We start from the raw sequence: 22863 nt of genomic DNA, 5'->3' as shown, positions 1-22863 counted from the left end.
ATATATGTACGTGTGCACCAGGCAACACGTATCAGAATGTTTGTATCATCCTTATTTGTAAAAGCCAAAAACTGTAAACAACCTAAACGTCTATAGCAGTAAATGGATAAATTATAGTTTATTAGTATAGTAGAGTACTACACAATGATGAAAATGAATTATGACTAAATATAACTGTGTGAATGAATCTCATCAATGTAATATTGAGCAAAAGAAGCCAATCAGGAAAAAAAGACCCTATATGACTCCATTTATAAAAGTTAAAAAATAGTCATTGATTTACATTGATGTGTATTCACTCTTTTTTCATGTATGTTTTAGTTACGTTTTGTTTTATTTGGTGGATTGTTTTAAGTTCTGGTTGGAATCTGTGTGCCTGTGTGGGACAGGTTGACTGATGGGTGCGACTGTAGGGTGACCCAGCGGTACCCTTAGAGGACCCCCGCACCATTGTCTCCTTGTTTTTTCTCCTTGGTCTGTCAGTTTCTCTAAGGAGAAGCCTTTTAATTTTTGTATTTGGTTGCCAGCCTTCTGGAAGCTGATCAGGGTGAGGCAGTTCGGCCTGGGACTGAGGTTCTCACAATTTGGTCTAGATTCTCACGTATCTCATCATTTAGTATATAGATTTTAAACACAGCAGTTTAGTCCTACCTGCCTCTGTATACTGGTGATTTTCAATCAAATCCTCCTGCTACCAAGGTGAAGGAAGTACAGTCATCTGATCACGTGGAGATGGGGAGGGCATCTGGCATTCTCTGCCACTCCGCAAGTAAACCTTGAGCCAGTATTCCTGTTTTCATCTGCATGACTACTTCAGGATTTGATACTTAAGATGTCTCCAATGTAGGAGACTTTTCAGGGTTCCGAGCTTCACACTCTACCCCCACTCCACTTGATGACAGGTTTTCTTTATTTCTACTATATCAAGGTTCATTCTGGCCCTGTTCTGTCCTCCAATAGAGTATTATTACTTTTAGTCTGCCATTGTCTTAATGCCTTATTCTTTTGCCTGTGTGGGTTTATGCCTTTCTGATTATTCTCTAGTTCACTTAACATGGGATTTTAGAGGAAAGGATTAGAGTAATCATTTATCTGAAACTTCAGACTTTGATTTTCAGGTTTCGGAAAAATTTTTCCCTAGTCATTATTAGCAATATGAACTCAGACTCCTACGTTGAAGAGACTGTCTAAATTTCAAAAGAAATACATTATGGCATATTAAGGAGAATTCTAGGAATGTGGGAGGAAGAATGCCATAAAATTTGGCCAAAAATATAATCAGGGTATTTTTCTTTGAAAAGTAATTTGGTGACTGAATTATAAGTGATGTTTATTATATATTTAGTTGATGAAAATGCGACTGGAAAATCTAAATACAAACAAATGAATAATGGATCTTATGTATTTTACGGAACCAAAGAAATTTATCTAACTGACCAATTATAGGTAATTTATTCTGAATTTTTATGAAAGTGAGAGAGATCTGAATTGTCATAAAATCAATCATTTATACCTTTTATGACTTTATGAGACCAAATTTTTGGTATCTGAAGGATCTTTTAAAGTTCATTTCTGCTAAATTCTTCTGAATTTATGTACTGCTTAAGTTATTAAATAAATAGTGGGCTGAGTTAGTAGAATATATGTATGTAAGATATATATGTCAATAAATGTACATAATTATACATATATATTATAAGTATATATGTATATAATATATGCATATAAATTAATGACAGGGATCAGAAAACATGTGTTAGAAGTTTTTTTAAAAAAATATTTCTATTTATTTATTTATTTGGCTGTGCCAGGTCTTAGTTGTGGCTCGCGGGCTGCTTAGTTGTGGCATGCGAACTCTTAGTTGTGGGCATGCATGCATGTGGGATCTAGTTCCCTGACCAGGGATTGAACCCGGGCTCCCTGCATTGGCAGCATGGAGTCTTAACCACTGCACCACCAGGGAAGTCCCTTGTTATAACTTTTAAGAACATATTTATGTAAAAGGGTTGATGTTTGGTATTCTTGAATTATGATGTATATTTAGTATAAATGGAAATAGTCATTTTTAGGTTGTTGAATTTTCTTTCTTGAATTCTTAGAAGGCTGCAGGTTTAGTATATCACTTCATTTTTAATCCATTACGCATAGGTTGTAAATACGTGTGGTATATGCTTAAAGAAATAAAATAGTAATAGATTTGTTTTCCTGAGAATATCTCTTGTAAATATTGGTTTATAGAAAATTGGTAGAATTTAAACTTTGCCCAGCTTTGAAAAAAGTAGAAAATTAATCTGAAATTAGCATTTTAATCTGATTTACAGATTGTATTTATGGAATATATTCATTACTGTAGTGATTTATCTTTTTTTAAATACTTCTCAAAGGGACATCTTCATCATCCTGATGAATCATCTAATGCGATTTTATTTATTTATTAGAAGGTGTTTTTATACTGTGTTTATCTTAGTAATGAGGTTAATGTGCCGCAGTTCATTAGCAAATCACACATTAGCCCTCTAAGTCTGCTCCTGGTCGTGGTAAGGAATTTTACTTAGTTTGTTCACACAATAACTGGTTTTTGCATTACAATGAAGTTCTAACCAGTTGACTTTTAAATCTAATGTGAAAACGCCAAGTGTACATGGGAGTTGGTCACTTTTCATTATCCTTTATTTTACTTGGAGAAATAATACATTTCTCACCAGTCATCTTGAGTGGAAGAATGCACAATCTTTGTGGCCTGGCTTGATGTATGAATGTAAATTCTCCAAATTCCATTTAGAGCTAACCTATAAATTATAATTTCAATTATTTAACTTTTTAGAGCTAGAAATTTTATTCATTAAAGCAAAAATTTCATGGCTGCTTTAGTTGAGGAACAAAATCTTGATTAATTTTTTATGTGGCTACAGATGCTGCTTCATTAAGTTTCTCTGGCTGCTAAAATGGAAAAGAGCCAGAACCTTTGAGTTAGGAAAGTAAAATCGTTGGAAATCAGACACTGTTTCAAAGTATGGCATGATCAGTGGAAAGAATAACAGAACTCATTTAAAGAAGTCTTCATAAGACATTTTATAGGTAACCACTATGCATGGTTAATGAACATGTGAGTTTAAGATATCTTGTAAGCATTGTTACCTATATTTATTCTTAAGGAGATGTTATCCTAAGTAGCCATTAAAGAAATAAAAATTTTTAGTGTGTATATTATTTACCACATCTAGAAGTTCCCAAATTACCACGAAGATGAATCTGACACCGTGTGGTTCTTACACAGATCATTGTGAAGCTTCTGTATTTAGAGACATGAATTACTTACAAAAGACATTCAGCAGATTTTTTTGGCAGAGTATTCGCCAGCAGTGTTCCCTAATGACTGATGAGACACTGTACTTTCCACCATAGATACGTTGTTTGCCAGTAGAAACCTTCAGGTATGTGTGTTTTCGGCAGGAGCAGAAAGGAGTTGGTAAGGAAACGGAGAGTGGTTCTTTGTATTTAATTTTTCAGTGTTCTGCATATGTATGTGCTTTGGAGAAAATTTTGTGGTAAAGTCAGGTAAGCTCCTTTTGAAGAAATATCTTTTATGTGAATACTTTAGTAGGTCATGTTTCTGATAAATCTGTAAAGAAAATTTCCTTTCTATGATTTAAGATTTTACATAGGGTAAATGATTTTTAAATGTGGACACAGTAGTTGAGTATAGTGATCTTAATATAGTGATCTCCTGGGTTCTGGAGTGAGCCTTGCCTGAGCTTGACATTGTGAATCTGTTAACCTGGTAGCAGTGTGAATTCAGATAAGTTATTAGAAGACCTTGCGAATTTTTTATGGGGAACCCCAAATAGTTTATGAATTTAACCTGGGTTTGGATTTTATGGTTTCTTCAAAGTATGAATTTAACTTTTTGGGGAATTAACTGGTTAGCATTGTGTTCACTTTGTTTTCTGAGTAAATAAAATGGAAGAAATATTAGAATAGGAAATTGCTTATGTTGTTACTCATAATTTTGACTTATTAAGGATTTCTGAAAATGATGCTAAGGTTACAGTGTAGTTCTAGTATACAAAATCATAGCTAAAGGTTACATTTCTGAATCAGTTTTTCTAAGTTAGACTTTAGGAAGGAAAGACATTATGCCTATGAACTGACTATATTTCTTCATGTCAGAATTTCTGTGTTCTCATTGTCTTCTTTTTCTCTTAAAATAAGTTAGTTTTGTTAAATGCTGTGAAAATTGTGGACAGTAACAGACTTGACATAGCATTTCTATGTATCAGGTACTGTTTAAGTATTTTACCATAGGTTAACATTTGATCCTCACAACAGCCATTATAAGGAAGGAGATGGTATCAGTATCTCCATGTTACTGATGAGGAAACTGAAGCTCAGAGGTTAGTATCTCCCCAAGGTCAAAGCTGGTATGTGACAGAGCCAAGATTTGAACCTACAACAGTAGCAGCCGCAGAGCCTGTGTGCCTGACCCTGACTACTACCCTGCAAATCCTTTTTACATTTTGGATTGCAGTAAAACATTGTTGAATAAAAAGATTCTAATACCATAGCAATCTGAGCATGAAATCTTTGGAAGCTAAATTAATCTGTAAAGGTGATTTTTAATTTGTATACTGTTTTCTGGTAGATATTCTAAAGTGCATTCCACTCAACTAATTCTCAAAGCACTACACCTATACTGGGTGTGATTAGTTTTGTGTATTTTTGATTATTTAGATCAACTTAATTTTTATTTCCTCTATGTTCTCCATGTAAAATTAGATTTAAATTTTAAATTACTTTTTATTGAAACATAATGTATACACTTCGGAGTGCAGTTATCATAAGTGTGTAGGTTGTTGTATTTTCACAAACTGAACACGTCTTGTGCAACCAGCACTCAAATCAAGAAGTAACACTACCAGCAAGTCCCCTCCCCCAGTCCACTATCCTGACTTCTACTTCCATAGAGTAATCTCCCCTTTTTAATACACACACACACACACACACACACACACAGAATCATTATTGTTTCTAGCTTCTTTTGCTCAACATTATATTTATGAAATTCATATTTTGATGAGTACTAATATTCCATTGTGTAAATATACTTATTTTACTCATTCAGTTCTTGCTGGCATTTTAGTAGCTTTGTTGTTCTACTGTTGTTAGGGTTAGTGCTGCTGTAGATATTCTAGTTCACGTCTTTGTTGAACATATTTGCATTTTTGTTGCTTATATAACTAGGAATAAAATTACCGGGTTGTAGGATATGCATATATTCATTTCTAGTAGATACCACTAAACACTCTCACTAGTGGTATGTGAGTTGACCTTTTTCCACTTCCTTTCCATAAAAAATTGTTTTATTCAGAAGGAGTGCAGATTTCATTGTGTATTCTGTTTTTTTGAAATAACTTTACCGAGGTATAATTTACATAAAGTAAAATGCAGTAATTTCAAGTGTATAAGTGGGAGTTTTGACAAATGTACCACCTGTGTAATCACCACTCCAATTAAGAAAAATATTTCCACCATCCCACTATCTTTTCTCAACCAACCCTCACCCTCTACCCATGCCCCCGGCTACCATTGATGAAATTTCTATCACTGTAGCTTAGTTTTTGCCTGTTCTGGAACTTCTTATAAATGGCATCTAAGTACAGTATGCTCTCTTTTGTGTCTGGCTTCCTTCATTCAACATAAAGGAGCTTATCCATGTTGTTCCATGTATCAGTAAATTTCTTCCTTTCTTATTGTTGAGAAATACTGAGTTTATTTTTATGAAAAAAGTTATTTATGTACAAATCTTATATTATTTCTCTTGAGTAAATGCTTAGGATTGGAATTGCTGGTTTGTATGTTAAGTGAATGTTTGACTTCCTAGGAAAAGTACCAAACAGTTTTCCAAAATGGTCATGCCATTGGACATTCCTACTAGTAGCATGTAAGAGTTCCCATTATTCCACATCCTTTCCAACACTTTGTATATTTAATCTTTTTAATTTTAGGTCTTCTAGTAGGTGTGGTTTATTTTGTCTTTCTCAGGGGCTTATTGGCTATTTTCATATCTCTGAAATGTCTTTTCAGATCTTTTGCCTTTTATTGGGGCTATTTTGTTAATCTAGAATTCTGAGAGTCTGTATTCTGAAAATAAGGATGTTTTTGGATAAGTTTTGTGGATATTATCTCCCAGTCTGTATTTTGGTTTTTCATTTCTTAGTAACATTGTCTTTGTAGGAGCAGAAGTTTTTAATTTTGGTAAAACCCATTGCATCCATTTTTTTGTTTGTTTTCATTGAAAGTTAGGGCTTTTTATGTCTTTGACTAAGGTTACAAAATTTTTTTGTTTTGATTTAGATGTTTCCTAAGTTTAGCTTTTGTGATTTTTCTTTTTATACGTGGGTAAGGTAGAGATCAAGGTTTTTGTCTCATACAGATATCTAGTTGTTCCAGCACAATTTGTTGAAAAGATTGTTCTTGCTCCATTTTATTACTTGGCACTTTTGCTGAAAGTCAGTTGACCATGATGTGTGTGGGGGTCTAATTCTGGACTCTACTCAGTTCCGTTTGACCTATATGTATGTGCTTCTGATGATAGCTTTTATAAGTGTTGAAATCAGATAGTATAATTTCTCTGATTTTGTTTTTTTCAAAATTATTTTTTCTATTTTTAGTTTTGACCATGTTTAAATAAATCTTAGATTTGGCTTGTCAAAAAAAAAAATGCCTACTGGGATTTTGTTGGGTGTTGCTTTGACTCTGTAGATAAATTGAAGAGTATTGACAGGTTACCAATATTGGGTCATTGAGTCCCCTAAGAATGAACATGGTATCCTTTAGATTCTCTTTAAAATCTCTCAGCAGTCTTTTATAGTTTTAAATATATGTATCATGTCCATCCATGTTTTGTTAATTGTATCCCTAAGTATTTAATTTTTTTGATGTGTCCATTGACTGGATCATAGAACTTTTCTCCTTTATCCTGTTAATGTGATGAATTATGTTAATTTTTTTTTGAGTGTTAGAACGCTGTTAGAACAACTTTGCATTAAATAAAGCCCACTTGGTCATTGTTTATATTACATTTTTAGTAAAATTGATGAGCATTACCATTATCCCAGAAAATTTCCTTCAAAACAATTCTTTTTTATCTTTGCCCCCCTCTCACCCCAGTGTCAACCATTGTTGTGGTTTTTCTTTTTTGACTATAGTTGAGTTTGCTTGTTCTAGAAGTTTATGTAATTAGAATGAAACATAATATACTTTTGTGTCTGGCTTCTTTCACTCAGCATGTTTTTCAGATTTATTTGGATTGTGTATACCAATAGTTTATTCCTTTTTATTACTCAGTAGTATTCCAAGGTATGAATATACTTGTGTTTACTCCTGTTGATTGATGGACACCTGGACTCTTTCCAGTTTTTGGCTCTTAAGAATAAAGGTGCTCTGACCATTCTTGTTTAGTCCTTTTTGTAGACATGTATTGGGTAAACACTAGGGAGTAGAATTGCTGGATTTTACAGAAAATGCATGTTTACTTTTTTATAAAAACTGCCAGATCTTTTCCACAGCATTTGTATCATTTTATCCTCCCAGCAAAATTTTTGAGACTGTTGGCTGTTTCACATCCTTGCCAACATTTGGTATTGTCAATTAATTTTACCTGTTTGGGTGGGCGTGTAGTGGTTTCTCCTTGCGGTTTTGTGTTTCCCTCATGAGTAATGAGCACATTTTTTCACGTGCTTATTGACCAATTAACATCTCTTCCTCTGTGAAGTGTCTATTCAGATCCTTTCTGCATGCCTTTTGAAATTGCCTTGTCTTCTGTATTTGTCTTTTTTTTAGTTCTAGGATTTCCTGTTTTTTTTTTTTTTTTTTGGCTGCGTTCGGTCTTCATCTAGTTGTGGCAAGCAGGGCCTACTCTTCGTTGTGGTGCGTGGGCTTCGCATTGCGGTGGCTTCTGTTGTTGTGGAGCACGGCCTCTAGGTGCGTGGGCTTCAGTAGTTGCAGCACACCTTCCCTGGAGCATGCGGGCTTCAGTAGTTGTTGTGGTGTGTGGGCTCAGTAGTTGCAGCATGTGGGCTCTAGTGTGCACGGGCTTCAGTGTTGTGGTGAGCAGGCTCAGAGTTGTGGCTCACGGGCTCCAGAGCACAGGCTCAGTAGTTGTGGTGCACGGGCTTAGTTGCTCCGAGGCACGTGGGATCTGCCCAGACCAGGGCTTGAACCCATGTCCCCTGTGTTGGTAGGTGGATTCCTAACCACTGCACCACCAGGGAAGTCCTTAGGATTTCTTTTTAGAGTCTGGGTAGAAGTCCTTTGCCAGATGTATGTTTTACAAATATTTTCTGTTTTCTTAACGATATCTTCTGATGAACAGAAGTTTTTAATTAAGTCTAATTTATCATTTCTTGATTTGACGGTTATTGCTGTTTATGTCCTAAGAACCCTTTGCTTACCACTGAGTTATGAAGATAGTCTTCTGTTTTCTTCCAGGATATTTAGCTTTTATGTTTGTTAGTTCTATAATTCATCTTGAAATAATTTTGGGGTATGGTGTGAAGTAAAGGCCAAGGTTTTTTTTCCTTCTATAAACCATTTGTTTATTATAGAAAACATTCTTCCCACCGGGTTGCTTTGGCAGTTCTGTTATTGAAAGTAAAATGACTGTCTACATGAGGGTCTAGTACTGGGTTCTCTAATCTGTTCCATTGATCAGTTAATCCTTAATACCCCACTGTCTTGATTACTGTACCTTGTTTTATCTTCTTCCAGTTTTGTATCTCTTTTTTACAACAATGTTGGCTAATCTAGGTTTTTGTTTTGTTAATTTCTACAATAAAAAGCTGGTGGGATTAATAAAATTTTTTAAAGAGGTATAGGTCTATACAGATTTTCTTATTATTCTGACCATATTTTTTGTTGTTACCTGAGGCATAGTTATAATAGCTGTTTTTACTTCACCATCTGGGTTATCACCAGTGTTGGTCTCCATTGTTTTTTCTTATCACACAGTTTTGATTAGTCTACAATTGACAGCAAGAATCCAACATCACATTGAAAACTGTAATTATATCATTGTAAAATTTTTGGTATATATTCTCTCCATATCCCCTTGTCACTTCCAGCAAAAATGAGTGTTTTTTACATGATCTTTATTGTTTTTTCACAGGGCATCTTCTCTACATTCAGTTTCATCCAAGTCATTCCGGGATTTCTTACTAGAAGAAAAAAAATCTATTACTGGCCAAAGCTCAGGAGACAATGTCAAAAAAGTTTGTTTTAAAGGAATTGAAAGTTCCCAGGCTGCAAAAGTTGTAAGGTAATAATCATTTTCCTACCTTAAAATGTGCTGTGGTGGTTCTATATCCTTAAATAATCTTTAAAGGTAGATTTTTTTATACATTCTTTTACATTCAAAATTAACGTATTTTTTTTAAGATAGATAATTTTGGTATAATTGGCTTGCAGTAAATTGTATATATTTAAAGTATACAGTTTGACGAAGTCTGTCATACGCATACCTTCGTGCAATCATCATCACCAGCTATTGAAGTCAGTGCATAGATCCATCATTCTCAGAAGTTTCTTCATGCCCCTCTGTAGTCCTTCTCTGTCCTGTCTCCTTGCAGCTACTAACCTGTTTCTGTTATTATAGACTAGCACTGATATTCTGTAGTTTTATATGAATAGAATCATTTAGCATGTGCTTTTATAAAAATCTTTTACTTAGCATACATTTTGAGATTCATCCAAGTTGTTATGTGTATCAGTAGTTCATTCCATTTTATTGCTGAATAGTATATTTCTTTGTTTGGCTATGAACCCACCTGTTTATTTGCATCTGTTGAGTGACTTGGGCATTTCCAGCTTTTTCTCTTGCTATTTTTGATACTAATTTTAAAATACATTGGACTTCAACAAAGATGTTTCATATTATAAATGCCTACATGAACCATGAAAATCTAAACACAGTTTCACCATGATCCGTAAATTCTCTTAATTATTATTCAAAAAGGAACCAAACATTCTTGGGGCATCAGATAGTTTTTTCTTCCAACATTGGCGTATGTTTCAAGTTAGTTGGTTAACTAAATGGAGGGTTTTTTTCCCTATTTCTGCTAATATGACATCTCCCAAATAATATACTCCCTAGAGTGTTTCAGGGAGTGTTTGTTTAATTACAAAATGATTAAAAATGTTAGTTGTGACCAGATTAATAATTTTGTTTTTCATAATAATTTTTCACTGTCAAACCTCTTTTTTTCCTCCCTAAACGCTTTTTAAAAATCAAATCTCATGTCCAATTATTTTATCAAACAGGTAATATAAACTTCTCTGATTGAAGTGAGGAGAGGGGTCTGGGAATCAAACTAATTTAACCTCACCTTACCTACCTGTCCTGTAAGCAGCTCCTGAGGAACTGTCAGAATCTTCCAAGAACCTTGGACTGCTGGTTTAGATGAACTGTTTAAACATAGTTTTATTCTATGTACATTTACAGACAAAGTTCTTGAGCCACATACTTACAGTACAGAAAATCAGAGAGAGATTACAAAGGACCTGAAGAAGTCATCTGGTCTATCTTCCTAACTTTTCAAATACTTTTGAGCAGTGTAATGCTTTTTAGCAGTGTAATGCTATTTTAAAATAAAAATCTTAAATGGAACCCTAACATACAAAACAGATAGATAAACCTTTTTACATAATGTTTACTTAGGATATTAAGGCTCTTTTGATAGGCTCATAAATACAAATTGGATGCAATGTAAGACGCTGTCTTAATGTTGACAAATATTTATTAGCTGCTCTGTATCAGACATCACACTAGGTACTAGAGTTACAGTGGTGAACTGTAACATAGCCCCTGCTCATGTAGAACTTAGTCCAAAAGAGAAGAGCAACCTTATTACAGAAATGATTAATTACAAGAGTACAAGGCATTATGAAGAGCAAGTTTATCAGCCTCAATGTTCAATCTGTTTCTAATTTTGTTTAGTATTTATTTCAATTAGGATTTTCTTAATAAGTCATTATAAATGAGAACAAATCAGCTCCTTGGCATTCCATGTCCAAACTACATTCGAGTGCTCCTTGTATACATACACACACTTATCCATATATATTTTATATATATTTACTTCATTAAATATAGCATTACATATGTATACACATCTCATGAGGTTTTTCTATTCAAAATTTTAATTAGAAAAACATTTTAATTGGTTATTTATCATCCTCTGTAATGACCCTACATCTATTATATTAAAAAAAAATGAATAGTCTTCTGATAGAAGAAAAAATGTTAAGTTATATGATAAGTTATATGATGAGTGTTGTCCTGTAGACCATGCTTTTAAATAGAAAGACATAACTTCTTTATTTTTTCTACTTCAAGACACACAAATCTGCCTCTATTTGTATTCATCTTATCTTCCTTTCTTGTTTTACAGTAGAAGAGTTATCCTTCCCATCTAAGGCTAGGATTTATACCTGTACCTTGTATCTTAACCCCTTTCCACTTCTGAAGGCTTCAACTATTTAAGTAGATTTTTTCCCGTCTGGTTTTGAACATGCACAGGTCTCTCACACGTGGAATGGGTGGGGTAATCGATCCCCCACTTATCCCCCACACGTTTTCTAGCAATTGTCCTATTGTTACCAATTTCCTGTTTCCTTCACAGCCAGATTTCTCAAAAGAGCTGTCAGCATCCGCTCACTTCTCAATCCATTCTGGCTTCCAATCCCATTACTAAACTGAAACAGTTCAGGCTAATAAGTTCAGCAGTGACCTCCATATTGCCAACACCATGGACTTTTTACATGACTCGTAGTACTTGAAGTTCACTTATAGGTCGTCTTGTCATTTCACTTATATTCTTTCTATGCTAATATTCCTGAGCTTCTATGTTATCAGCTATACCCTAAAGACTCAAAGTTAAACTGCCTGTCCACCTCTGTTATCCGAGCTTCACACTTAATTCTCCATCTGCCTTCTTGATGTCGCCATCCTATTTGGATGTTCAGAAATACCTTCAACTTTATGTCCGAAACCAAACTTAATGTTTTCCTCATAGCCTTATCATAAAACCAAAATCAAACAAAAACACAGACAAAACATAAAACCAGCCTATTCTCGATTTCTCTTCCTCAGTAAATGTCATTTGCAAGTCTTTGACATGTCCATCTTCTTCAGCAATTTCCATTCTTTCAACAGGACATGACAGTTTTATCTCTTAAGTATTTCTCAGATCGATGTATTAACCTCATCTCCACTGCCATCACCCTCAGACTACTGTGATCTTTCACCTGGGCCATCTGAGTAAGCCTCCTAACTGGCCTTGCCATAGCCTTTCTTCCTTCTCTACAATAATACTGAGCTAGTGTGTGTGGTGTTTTTTTTTTTTCTTTAATGCAAATCTTAACCTCGTAGGATAAAAGCTAGCGTCTTATATGGCCTTCAAGGCCCACATAGTCTAGCCCCTGCCAGCCTCTTTAGCTTTATCTTTTAAATAAGATCTCTGTATTTTAGCCACCTTGGCCTCCTCTTAGTTTCTCAAATACCAGTTACTTCTTCCCACTTACTTACCCTTTGAATAGTCGACTCTCCTCCAATCTCTGTTCAGTCATATTTGATGAAGTCTGACTTCTCTTATTCTCTTACTGGGTCAGTTTCCTGTTATATGTCTTCGTAGCGCTTCTCACTCATCACACTTAGCACAGTTAGAGTAGTCCCTCCTTATCTGCGGTTTTCCTTTCCGTGGTTCTGGTTACCCGTTGTCAACTGTAGTCTGAAAATATTAAATGGAAAATTCCAGAAATAAACAATTTTTAAGTTTTAAATTGTACGCTGTCTTGAGTAGTGTGATGAAATCTCTCGCCGTCCTGCTCCATCTTACCTGGGACGTGAATCATGCCTTTGTGCAGCATCCTGCCCGTTAGTCACTTAGTAGCCATCTGCGTTATCAGATCGATTGTCAGGGTATCACAGTGCTTGTTCAGGTAACCTGTACTTTACTTTACTTAATAATGGCCCCAAAGCACAAGAGTAGTGATGTTGACAATTCGGATACGCCAAAGAGAAGCCATAAAGTGCTTCCTTTAAGTGAAAAAACTGAAAGTTCTCCACCTAATAAGGAGAGGAAAAAAACTGTATCCTTAGGTTGCTAAGATCTATGATACAAGTGAATCTTCTATCCATGACATTATGAAGGAGGAAAAAGAAATTCATGCCAGTTTTACTATCATACCTCAGAATGCAGAAGTTACGGCCACAGTGCGTAAGTTCCTAGTTAAGATGGAAAAGGCATATTTGTACAAGATATTTTGAAAGAGCGAGAGACCACATTCATATAACTTTTATTACAATATGTTATAATTGTTCTATTATTGTTGTAACTTTCTTACTGTGCCTAATTTATAAATGAAACTTTATCATAGGTATGTATGTATAGGAAAAACATGGTACGTATAGGGTTCAGTACTATCCGCAGTTTCAGGCATCCACTAGACTTGGAATGTATTCCTGTGGATAAGGGCGGAATTACTGTAAACTTACTATTGGTGTGATTCTTTGTTTAATGTTTTCAAATACAAGTATTTTAATGTCTCTATTTTTAGCTGTATGTTCAGTGAGAGCGAGGAAGATTGATCTTTGCTCATCACCGATTAGAATGTTTCCTAGCATGTGCTCAGTGAGCATCTGGTGAATGAGAAGAATAAATGAAACAAAATTTTAGCTGTTTCAAGTACCGTTTACTTCTAATGTAATGAGTTATGTTGTATGCCTTAGATGTATAAATGTTAAGGTATGAATGTTACGATTGTTTCTGTAATATTTTTACATTTTAAATATTGAATGTATTTTTTAAAATTTATTTTCTTTGGATATTTTTATTTGTCGTGGAACTTTAAAAATTTTAAGGATATGTGGTTTCATAGTTGATCGCTAGGGTGTGCTATAACATCAGGCTCTTAATTGTGAAAACTGGTATGTGCTTTTAGACTGCTTTGCAAATTTTAGTTAAAGGAGTGTGTGATAGTATCATGCTCTCTGATATATCATGCTCTCCATAGCTTGGGTGTTTGGCAAGTGGAAGTTAATGTTTTAAATAGCTGTTTGTTATCATCTGATCACTGAGAAAGAAAACAGCTTGGGTTTCATTTTTAATTTTATCATAGAAAATATGTTATCATAGGAGAGCTTTTTTTAAAGGAAATAATAAAACGTAACAGATAAAGTAAAATATTAACTCAGCAAATTATGGGACACTAGATATACGTACAGTATTCTACTGGCCTCTTGGGTATATATAAAAGTATAATACACAGGCGCATCCTTAAATGTGTTTGAAATCAAGTTGGTAAGTCTATGCACACACGGAATTTAACTGACAGAGCAAGAATAAAATTGCAGTATAATATAACAGTGTTAGAGAAGTCCCAAAGCAATATATGACTAAGTGCTGCTGTATGAGTGGTTCAGAGAAGGAAAAATGACAGTGGGCTAGAGTTGTCTGGAAAAACTTCATTGAGGAGGAAAGGCTTGAGTATTACGTTCATAAACACTTTTCCTATTCAGTCGCAAATATTTGATTGTTATATTTATGGCCATATGAATAGTGTTAGAAAAATATCGAACTATTTCATTGCTACTAGCTTTTGAACATAGGATGGGATTTTTAAAAGAAGAGAGGAGAAAGGGCAGTATAAACAGGAAATGGTGGGAATTAAAGCAAGAAGACAAGAATGCTTATGATTCTTTAGGGAATCAGGGTGGCAGGGATGGAGGGCTCATCCTAGGAAATTCCACAAATAATAAATTCTTGTTTTAATTATAGGAAATGTGATATTTTTTCCCCCCAAGGCTAGGGAACTAGAAGAATGGCAGTGTTGTTACTTATTGATGTGAAAAGAAGGATAATGCAGTTTCTGTTTATCGTTACTTCTGTATTCTTTTTCATTTTAATGTGTTTTCTTTCATTTTCCTTTCACTTAAATACCTCCTTATGTAATTCTAGGCAGAAAATGTGATCTTGTGTTTCTAATTAGTAAGAAAAACTATATGTGAGACCAAATCATTATATCACTCTAATTTTAATATAAAATCTTTGTAAGTGGGATAATACAAAATTCTTTTTAACTATGGAGCAAACTATGGAGCAAAACTACTTTTTGCTCAACTATGGGAGCAAAAAGTAATTTAGTTTTTCTAAATTACAAAAAGTAATTTAGTTTTTCTCTTGAAGTCTAAATTTGGCAAGATTAATATTCTTCAGTTTGAACAAAAATCTTTGAAAGATTTTAGCCAGCCCTTTTATGATGGTTTTATTTTCAGAAGGCTAAATTTTATATGGATTATCTATTGGGATGTCTGTGTTGCAAATACCTAAGGCTTAATAATGCTGTTATTGTTGGAAAGCTTATACTGTTTTTATATTTGTTTAGTCATAGCTCTGTTTTATTTAGCAATTTTGCTTCATTGTAAGATGAAATTTTGACAGACTTATAGCTGTTTAAGTAAATTTAAAATTAATGAGATTATCCATAGGAAAATCATTAATGGAAAGAATTCTAACATCTTATGAAAACAGATTTAAGTCTAATGCTTACAGCAACCCTCTGTGAACCTTTCTGAAACGAGAACAGTAATGCCTATCGTATGTGAAAGTACTTTACGAATTATAGAATGTTACATAGATAAAGCTGTTACGCTTAAGCTCTGATTGTGTGGCTTTGATTTAACAAGGCCTATACAAGATACTTTAGTCCTTATATTCAGTTCTGTTTGCCAGTGACATCATTTTCAAAGATAGGGCTTATAGTTGCTGCTTCTTACTTAACAATTAAAAAATAACTGGTTCTACATGATTTTTGCATTTCTTTGAACATGTCAAAACACTTTAGCTGATCCCTAGACACCAGGATGATTTTTGAGCACCAGTTTATCATTATCTGTTATGCTATAATTTATTGTCCTAGAAGGCCTCTAATCTCCAGCCCTGACTGACTGAAGGACCTTTCAAGGAATTTAACCAAGGGGATTTGCATAGAACATAGACTTTTCCCATTTATTTTATAGTCATTTTAGTTTAGATTCTCATCATCTCCTAACAGGTTTATCCCAACAGCTTTCTAGTTATCTCCTTGGCTTCATTTTTCTTCTGGCTGGAGTCCCTTACTTCATCCTGGAGATTCTCTTATTTTTTTTTGGATGTCATAGGTCAGGTATCCGGCAGGATTCAAGTCATAGAACTTCATTAAAACTAAGAACCTAATAAGTACCCATTTTCATTTCATTTTGTATTTCAGTACCCACATCTGGAAGGAAGAAGTTATTAGTAATTCGAAAGAATAAAGAATTTTTTTAAGAGAAACTCTGCTTTTATTCTGTCCCATATTTAAAATCCTTTGGCTTTCTGCTTCAGTTATTTATTCTCTAATTACTTTTTTTTTTTTTTTTTTTACAAACACCTATGTTCCAGGTGTTTTGCTGGACACTGAGATACAAAGATGAAAGAAACAGAGTCCTGTACCTTGAGAGACTAGTCTAGCAGTTAAGACAGACGTGTGTGTGTGAAGTTTTAGAACAGTAATTGAAGTGCTTTGAAAAGAGGAAAGGTGATATTTGAACCAGTCCTTAAAGAATGAGAAGACATTTTTAATGGACTGTATTCTACACTACAGTGTATAGAAAATACACTGTATTCTGAGTGAAAAAGGCCTGGATTTGAGTTCTGTCCTTACCATTTCCCCAATTTGCGAGTCAGGCAAATTGTCGAATATTCTTTGAGTATTAGTTTCCTAATCAGTATAACGGAAATAATGCATGCTTTCTTCATGGAGTATTAGAAAGATTAAATGAGATAATGTATATGAAAATACTCAGTGAATTTGCCCACTCACATCATTTCATTTTAACTTATTTCCCTCCTAATCTCTTAATCCAATCATTCCGTTTATTGAAGAGAACAACCTACCTTTACTTAAGCCAACAAAATCTTTTACTGTTCCATGTATTTGTATGACCAAAACCGTATCTCAATGCCACTCCTCTCAGCTTTAATGTCATTTCCTCAGTGAAGCCAACAGTTTATACCCTCCTCCATATTGTTAATTTCTCCTGTGAATCCATAGTACTTGGTACATGTTGGTATAAATATTAATTATATACTCTCACATTGCTTTGTCATTCTTAAATACCTTTTAAAATCGCTTTTACTGTTAAATACCTTTTAAAATCGCTTTTACCGGAGTTTTTTTAGTGGAGGGGACTGAGTTTCAATCAGCCTGATTTTCAGTACCATAGTGCTGAAACAAACCCAATAAATGTGCATAAATGAATCAGGAAGTCAGTATTTTAGGCCCTGCTTGTTCACTTGCCGTTTGACTTTCTGTTGTTAAAACCCAGCTAGACCTAAATTTGCTTATTGCTGAAAAGAGGGCATTGGATTAATCTAAGTAATTTCTAGGTATCTTTCTAAGCATAGAATTCCACATTTAGGTCATGCTCTGTAGCTCCTTTGTTAATTTTTCTCCTTACAGGAATGCTTCTTACCCCCCACCCCCCCTCATTCTATAGCCCTTTTATTGTCTTCTCCATGGTTTTTACAGTCCTTATAGTCAGTCAGAAGACCTTTAAGTTTGTTTTCTTAAATTCTTTTCTGTTGTGTTATGTCATTTTATTGTTTCCTGATCTAGTTTGTGAGTTCTTAGAAGGCAGATTGTGTCTTAAGTTTCTGTCCTATCAGCCACATGTAACTCATGAAGTTAGAACACACCCTCTCACCATATACAAAAATAAACTCAAAATGGTTTAAAGACTTAAATATAAGACATGACAATAAAACCTCCTAGAAGAGAACATAGGCAAAACATTCTCTGACATAAATTGTACCAGTGTTTCCTTAGGTCAGTCTCCCAAGGCAATAGAAATAAAAACAAAAATAAACAAATGGGACCTAATCAAACTTACAAGCTTTTGCATAGCACAGGAAACCATTAAAAAAAAAAAAAAGACAGCCCACAGAGTGGGAAAAAATATTTGCAAACTATGAGACTGACAGGGCTTAATTTCCAAAATATACAAACAGCTCATACAACTCAACAACAAAACGACCTATCCAAAAATGGGCAGAAGACCTAAATAGACATTTCTCCAAAAAAGACATACAGATGGCCAATCGGTACATGAAAAGATGCTCAACATCACTAATTATTAGGGATATGCAAATCAAAACTACAATGAGGTACCACCCTACACCAGTCAGAATGGCCATCATTAAAAGGTCTACAGATAAATGCTGGAGAGGATGTGGGGAAAAAAAGGGACCCTACTACACTGTGGGTAGGAATGTAAACTGGTGCAACCACTGTGGAAAACAGTATGGACGTTCCTCAGAAAACTAAAAATAGAATTACATATGATCCAGCAATCCCACTCCTGGGCATATATCCAGACAAAACTATAATTCAGAAAGATACATGCACCCTCTAGTTTCATAGCAGTACTACTGTTCACAATGGCCAGCAACCTAAATGTCCATTGACAGATGAATGGATAAAGATGTGGAATATATAAACAATGGACAATTAGCCATAAAAAATAATGAAATAATGCCATTTACAACAACATGGATGGACCTAGAGATTATCATACCAAGCGAAGTAAGCCCAAAAGACAAATACCGTATGATATCACTTATATGTGGACTCTAAATTATGACACAAATCTATGACACTGACATAGAGAACAGACTGGTGGTTGCCAAGGGGGAGGGGGTTAGGGAAAGGATGGAGTGGGAGGTTGGGTTTAGCAGATGTAAGCTATTGTAATATGGAATGGATAAACAACAAGCTCCTACAGTATAGCCCAGGGAACTATATTCAATGTCCTATGATAAACCATAATGGAAAAGAATATTTTAAAAAAAGGAAAATCAACTATACTTCAATAAAATAATTTTCTGTCCTATCTATAATCCTTAGAGTGTCAGAGTATTTACTGTATTTTTCTTTCTTTTTTTTTTTTTTGCGGTACGCGGGTCTCTCACTGCCGTGGCCTCTCCCGTTGTGGAGCACAGGCTCCGGACGCGCAGGCTCAGTGGCCATGGCTCACGGGCCCAGCCGCTCCGCAGCATGTGGGATCTTCCCGGACCAGGGCACGAACCCGTGTCCCCTGCATCGGCAGGCGGACTCTCAACCACTGCGCCACCAGGGAAGCCCTGTATTTTTCTTGCTTACAAAATTTAGACTATATATTATAGTCACAAAATTTGGCTGCTAATTATCTTGTTTCTGTATATTTTGAAGCTCAGTGCTAATTTGTCACTCTTATTCATAAATGTTACCAATATAAAACATTCTTCACAAAGTTGTCTGTATTTCCTAACATATGTTTGATTACAGTAAATTGGCTATATGAATATTATTAGAAAAAATAGACCATATTTTTTTGGGGGGGAATATAGTTGATTTACAGTGTTGTGTTAGTTTCAGGTGTACAGCAAAGTGAATCAGTTATACATATATCTACTCTTTCTTAGATTCTTTTCCCATATAGGCCATTACAGAGTACTGAGTAGAGTTCCCTGTGCTATACAGTAGGTCCTTATTAATTATCTATTTTCTATATAGTAGTGTGTACATGTCAATCCCAGTCTCCCAATTTATTCCTCTGCCACCCCGTTTCCCCCTTGGTAACCGTAAGTCTGTTTTCTACATCTGTGTCTCTATTTCTGAAAAACAGACCATTTCTTGCAAGATCTTTCCCCATGGTATTTTATACACAAGATTTTATAACTACCTACAGATTTTTTTGTTGTTCTTTACTTACAATTTCACAGGTAAGTCTGATTGCATATATTAATTTGTCTTCTGAGTCAGGGCCTTGCAATTCCTCCTCTGTATTTCTATTAATAAGCAATTTTATTAATGGTACTAGAAGCTTTAATCTTCAGTTTTTGTTTTGCAGATGTTCTACTCACGGTTCCCCAGGACCAGAGGGCAACCATAGGTGTACCACTTCTAGATAGGTAACCATAGGGGTACCACTTCTAGATAGTCCCAAGTAAGGTTAATTGATTAGCTTTGGGACCTCAAAGCTAGACTGCTTTTTAGCACTGAGAGAGAATATTAAGAAATTGGGAATAGTAGAATGTCTTATCTGAATACTTTCTGCTCCACAGTTTGAGCTACCTTTCTGTTTACTTATATAGCTTAGCTCCATTCCAGTTTTTGGTGTTTCCAAAGTTTTCTCTACAGCACCAATCCAAAGAAAATATTAGTTCTCCTTGTTTCTGTTTGTCACTTTGTCATTCTGTAAGTTGAATGCAAAAGCTTCCAGGTCCCCTTATATTATAGGTCACAAGGAAAAAACGTAACACTGTTAAAGAGTATTTCAGAGGAGATTTTGTGTGCAAAATTTGGCAAGATGAATGAAAACTCATAATTCCTGTTCTTTCAGTCCCTGGCTGTGTTCTTCATTGCCTGCTCCTTCCGTGCTAGCGCCAGTCACTTTTGCATCTATTGTAGAAGAAGAGCTACAGCAGGAAGCAGCTCTTATCAGAAGTCGAGAAAAACCCTTGGCTTTGATTCAGGTAAATAACATGCTTATTTGGGTTTAATTTAGGGTAAGAACTATACTACATTTCATTCTTAGGTCTTAAGAAAATTCTCTTTGTTTGCTTTGCAGAGGTGCATGTATTTATCACATTAAAATGTGAGTGCAATGTAAAACAAAACTGAAGCATTCAGCAAGTATTAATTGAAGGTATTCAGGATAATTAATTTACAACTAATAAATTGTGCTAAAGCTAATATTTTTAGCACTGGTGATGCTTTGGACTGTTTTTGAAAGTGACCAGTAGAGAACTTGGCATTATCTAGCTCTACACCTGGATTCTGTATCAGTAAGAGTTCTTAGGTTGTAAGCCACAGACACCAAGTCAGGCTAACTTAAGGAGAAGAGAACTTTCTTGAGAGACACTGAGATTCCACAGACTTAGCTGAAAACCAGATAGCCAGGCTTAGGAAACAGACAAGACTCACAGTTGTCCTAAAGAGCTTAAAGAACTAGACTTATACAACAACAGAAAGTATCTCACAGGATGAGCAATTGGAATGAATGGATTCCAACAGCCATCTTCAGTTTCTTTTTCCTTGCTCTAGATTAAAATCAAGGGAAGGTGGGTATCTGATTATTCTAACTCAGGCCTCAACCCTTCTCCTTTCGAAGGGGATAACAGGATACCTATTCCACTGTTTTGTATGCACAGAAAGTGGTAGTTCCACAAAAGGAAATCGGAAAGCTAATAGGATCCTGCTCAGTTTATAATTGAAGGAGTAAAGCAACTTCTCTTTTTTCCTTCCTCCTTTCAGATTGAGGAGCGTGCGATACAAGATTTATTGGTTTTCTATGAAGCATTTGGCAACCCTGATGAGTTTGTCATTGTTGAAAGGACACCGCAGGGACCACTGGCAGTACCTATGTGGAATAAGCATGGATGCTAGTTCACCATGGAGTTGAGATACGATTTTCATAAGTTGTGACTGTTATAAATAAATGCTATGGGAAAAGAGTTCTTACAAGTTTGGTAACAGATCATTCTAGATAGAATAAGAAAGGATTTAATTTCTTTACTGAACTTTAAGCATATACTGTTTGTATGATTAAAATGAAATCCCTCAGAATTGTGATTTTAGTAACCTTTTGTGTAAAAATGTGTGAGAGGAAAAACTTATTTAAATAGAACTATTTTTCTGAATAGTCTTAAAAGGAAAACATGAGTGATTGAAGTGTAAAATTTAAGAGTGATGCATTAAAAATAACTTTCCATTTGAGAATTTGGGATAAATAATTTAGAAGATTTTTGCCAAATATCATGTTTTTTTTTAGTGTGACATTGATGAGCTTTAAGTAGGAGTGTCAGCCATTACTTTTGATCCATTAATGGCCAAAATTTTGCGTTTGCTATAGTAGTTATGCCTCCATTCTTGTGTCTTTTTCATCAGGCTTTGAACGTTCTGGCCTGATTTTTAAAGCCTGAGCTGCTTGAATGCCATTTTATTTCGGTTTCAACAGCACATTCTCCATTTTGCATTGAACTGTGGAGTATGGTGGAAAGGAAATAAGAATACTATTCTGAGCAGCTTAGTCTAAAATAATAGTTTCTTACAAGATTTGGAGTCATTGTGGGGATTGTTTTTGGATGAGGAGAGGCGGCCTTATTGTGACAGAATCCATTTCTGAAAGTGTTACAGTTTTCTAAAATAAATGCTTAATTATACATATAAGAATTGAATAGTTTGGAAGAAGGTTGGTTTACAGTTACCTTTACAATGTTACATAATCAGAAATTCTCTGAGCCTGGATTATATGAATAGACATAAACATTGTTTTCTTTACAGTATGCTGTTTGGGTTGTTTTTGAGTGGTTAAATTAAAAAAAAAAAGTTAAATCTGTGCTTCAGCACCTAGACAAATTGGGAAAGTTAATGTTTCTGAGAAATAATAAGCCAAGGGGAACATACAGGCAAATCACTGCTATAATTAGGTTGATGAAAATATGGCTGAAATTAACTCAACACTTGAGCTTTAGCTCCACCCAGAGCAGCAAACTTGTAAGCAAATGTGCAATAAAAAATAATCTTGATCCATGTCACTGTTACTGTGTGTTTGATATCTTATACTATATTGACATCTATTATAGGAGGAATTAATAATGATTCCTAATATCATATATTGTAGCCAGTATTTGTTGAAGTTGATGCTGTATCCATTCCTTAACTACTTAAAAAAGGGCAGTTTTCCTAAAGTGCACCTGTATGTTTGAGTAAATTGAGAAGCAATGTATTTTATAATGTTTTATG

General features: G+C 34.7%; 1 protein-coding gene across 8 annotated transcripts in view; it reads left to right on the top strand.

Annotated features, from left to right (window-relative positions):
• Positions 1–22652, top strand: part of IBTK (inhibitor of Bruton tyrosine kinase) — a 92405-nt gene extending 69753 nt beyond the window's left edge. For 4 of the 8 annotated variants that reach the window (XM_019929358.3, XM_019929357.3, XM_019929356.3 and 1 more), the window contains 3 exons: positions 9167–9316; positions 20459–20591; positions 21373–22652. In XM_019929358.3, the coding sequence (XP_019784917.1) occupies positions 9167–9316; positions 20459–20591; positions 21373–21504 (415 nt within the window). In that variant the 3' untranslated portion in view covers positions 21505–22652. Of the gene's footprint in view, positions 1–9166; positions 9317–19076; positions 20432–20458; positions 20592–21372 lie in introns of those variants that run through there. The other 4 variants (XM_073789386.1, XM_073789385.1, XM_019929359.3 and 1 more) reach the window with 3 other exon arrangements.
• Positions 22653–22863: the final 211 nt, after the last annotated feature.

This window comes from Tursiops truncatus, chromosome 12 (assembly GCF_011762595.2).
Source record: "Tursiops truncatus isolate mTurTru1 chromosome 12, mTurTru1.mat.Y, whole genome shotgun sequence".
NCBI classification, from domain to species: Eukaryota; Metazoa; Chordata; class Mammalia; order Artiodactyla; family Delphinidae; genus Tursiops; species Tursiops truncatus.
Note: the sequence above shows the minus strand (reverse complement) of the source record. Positions and strands in the feature narration are given on the sequence as shown.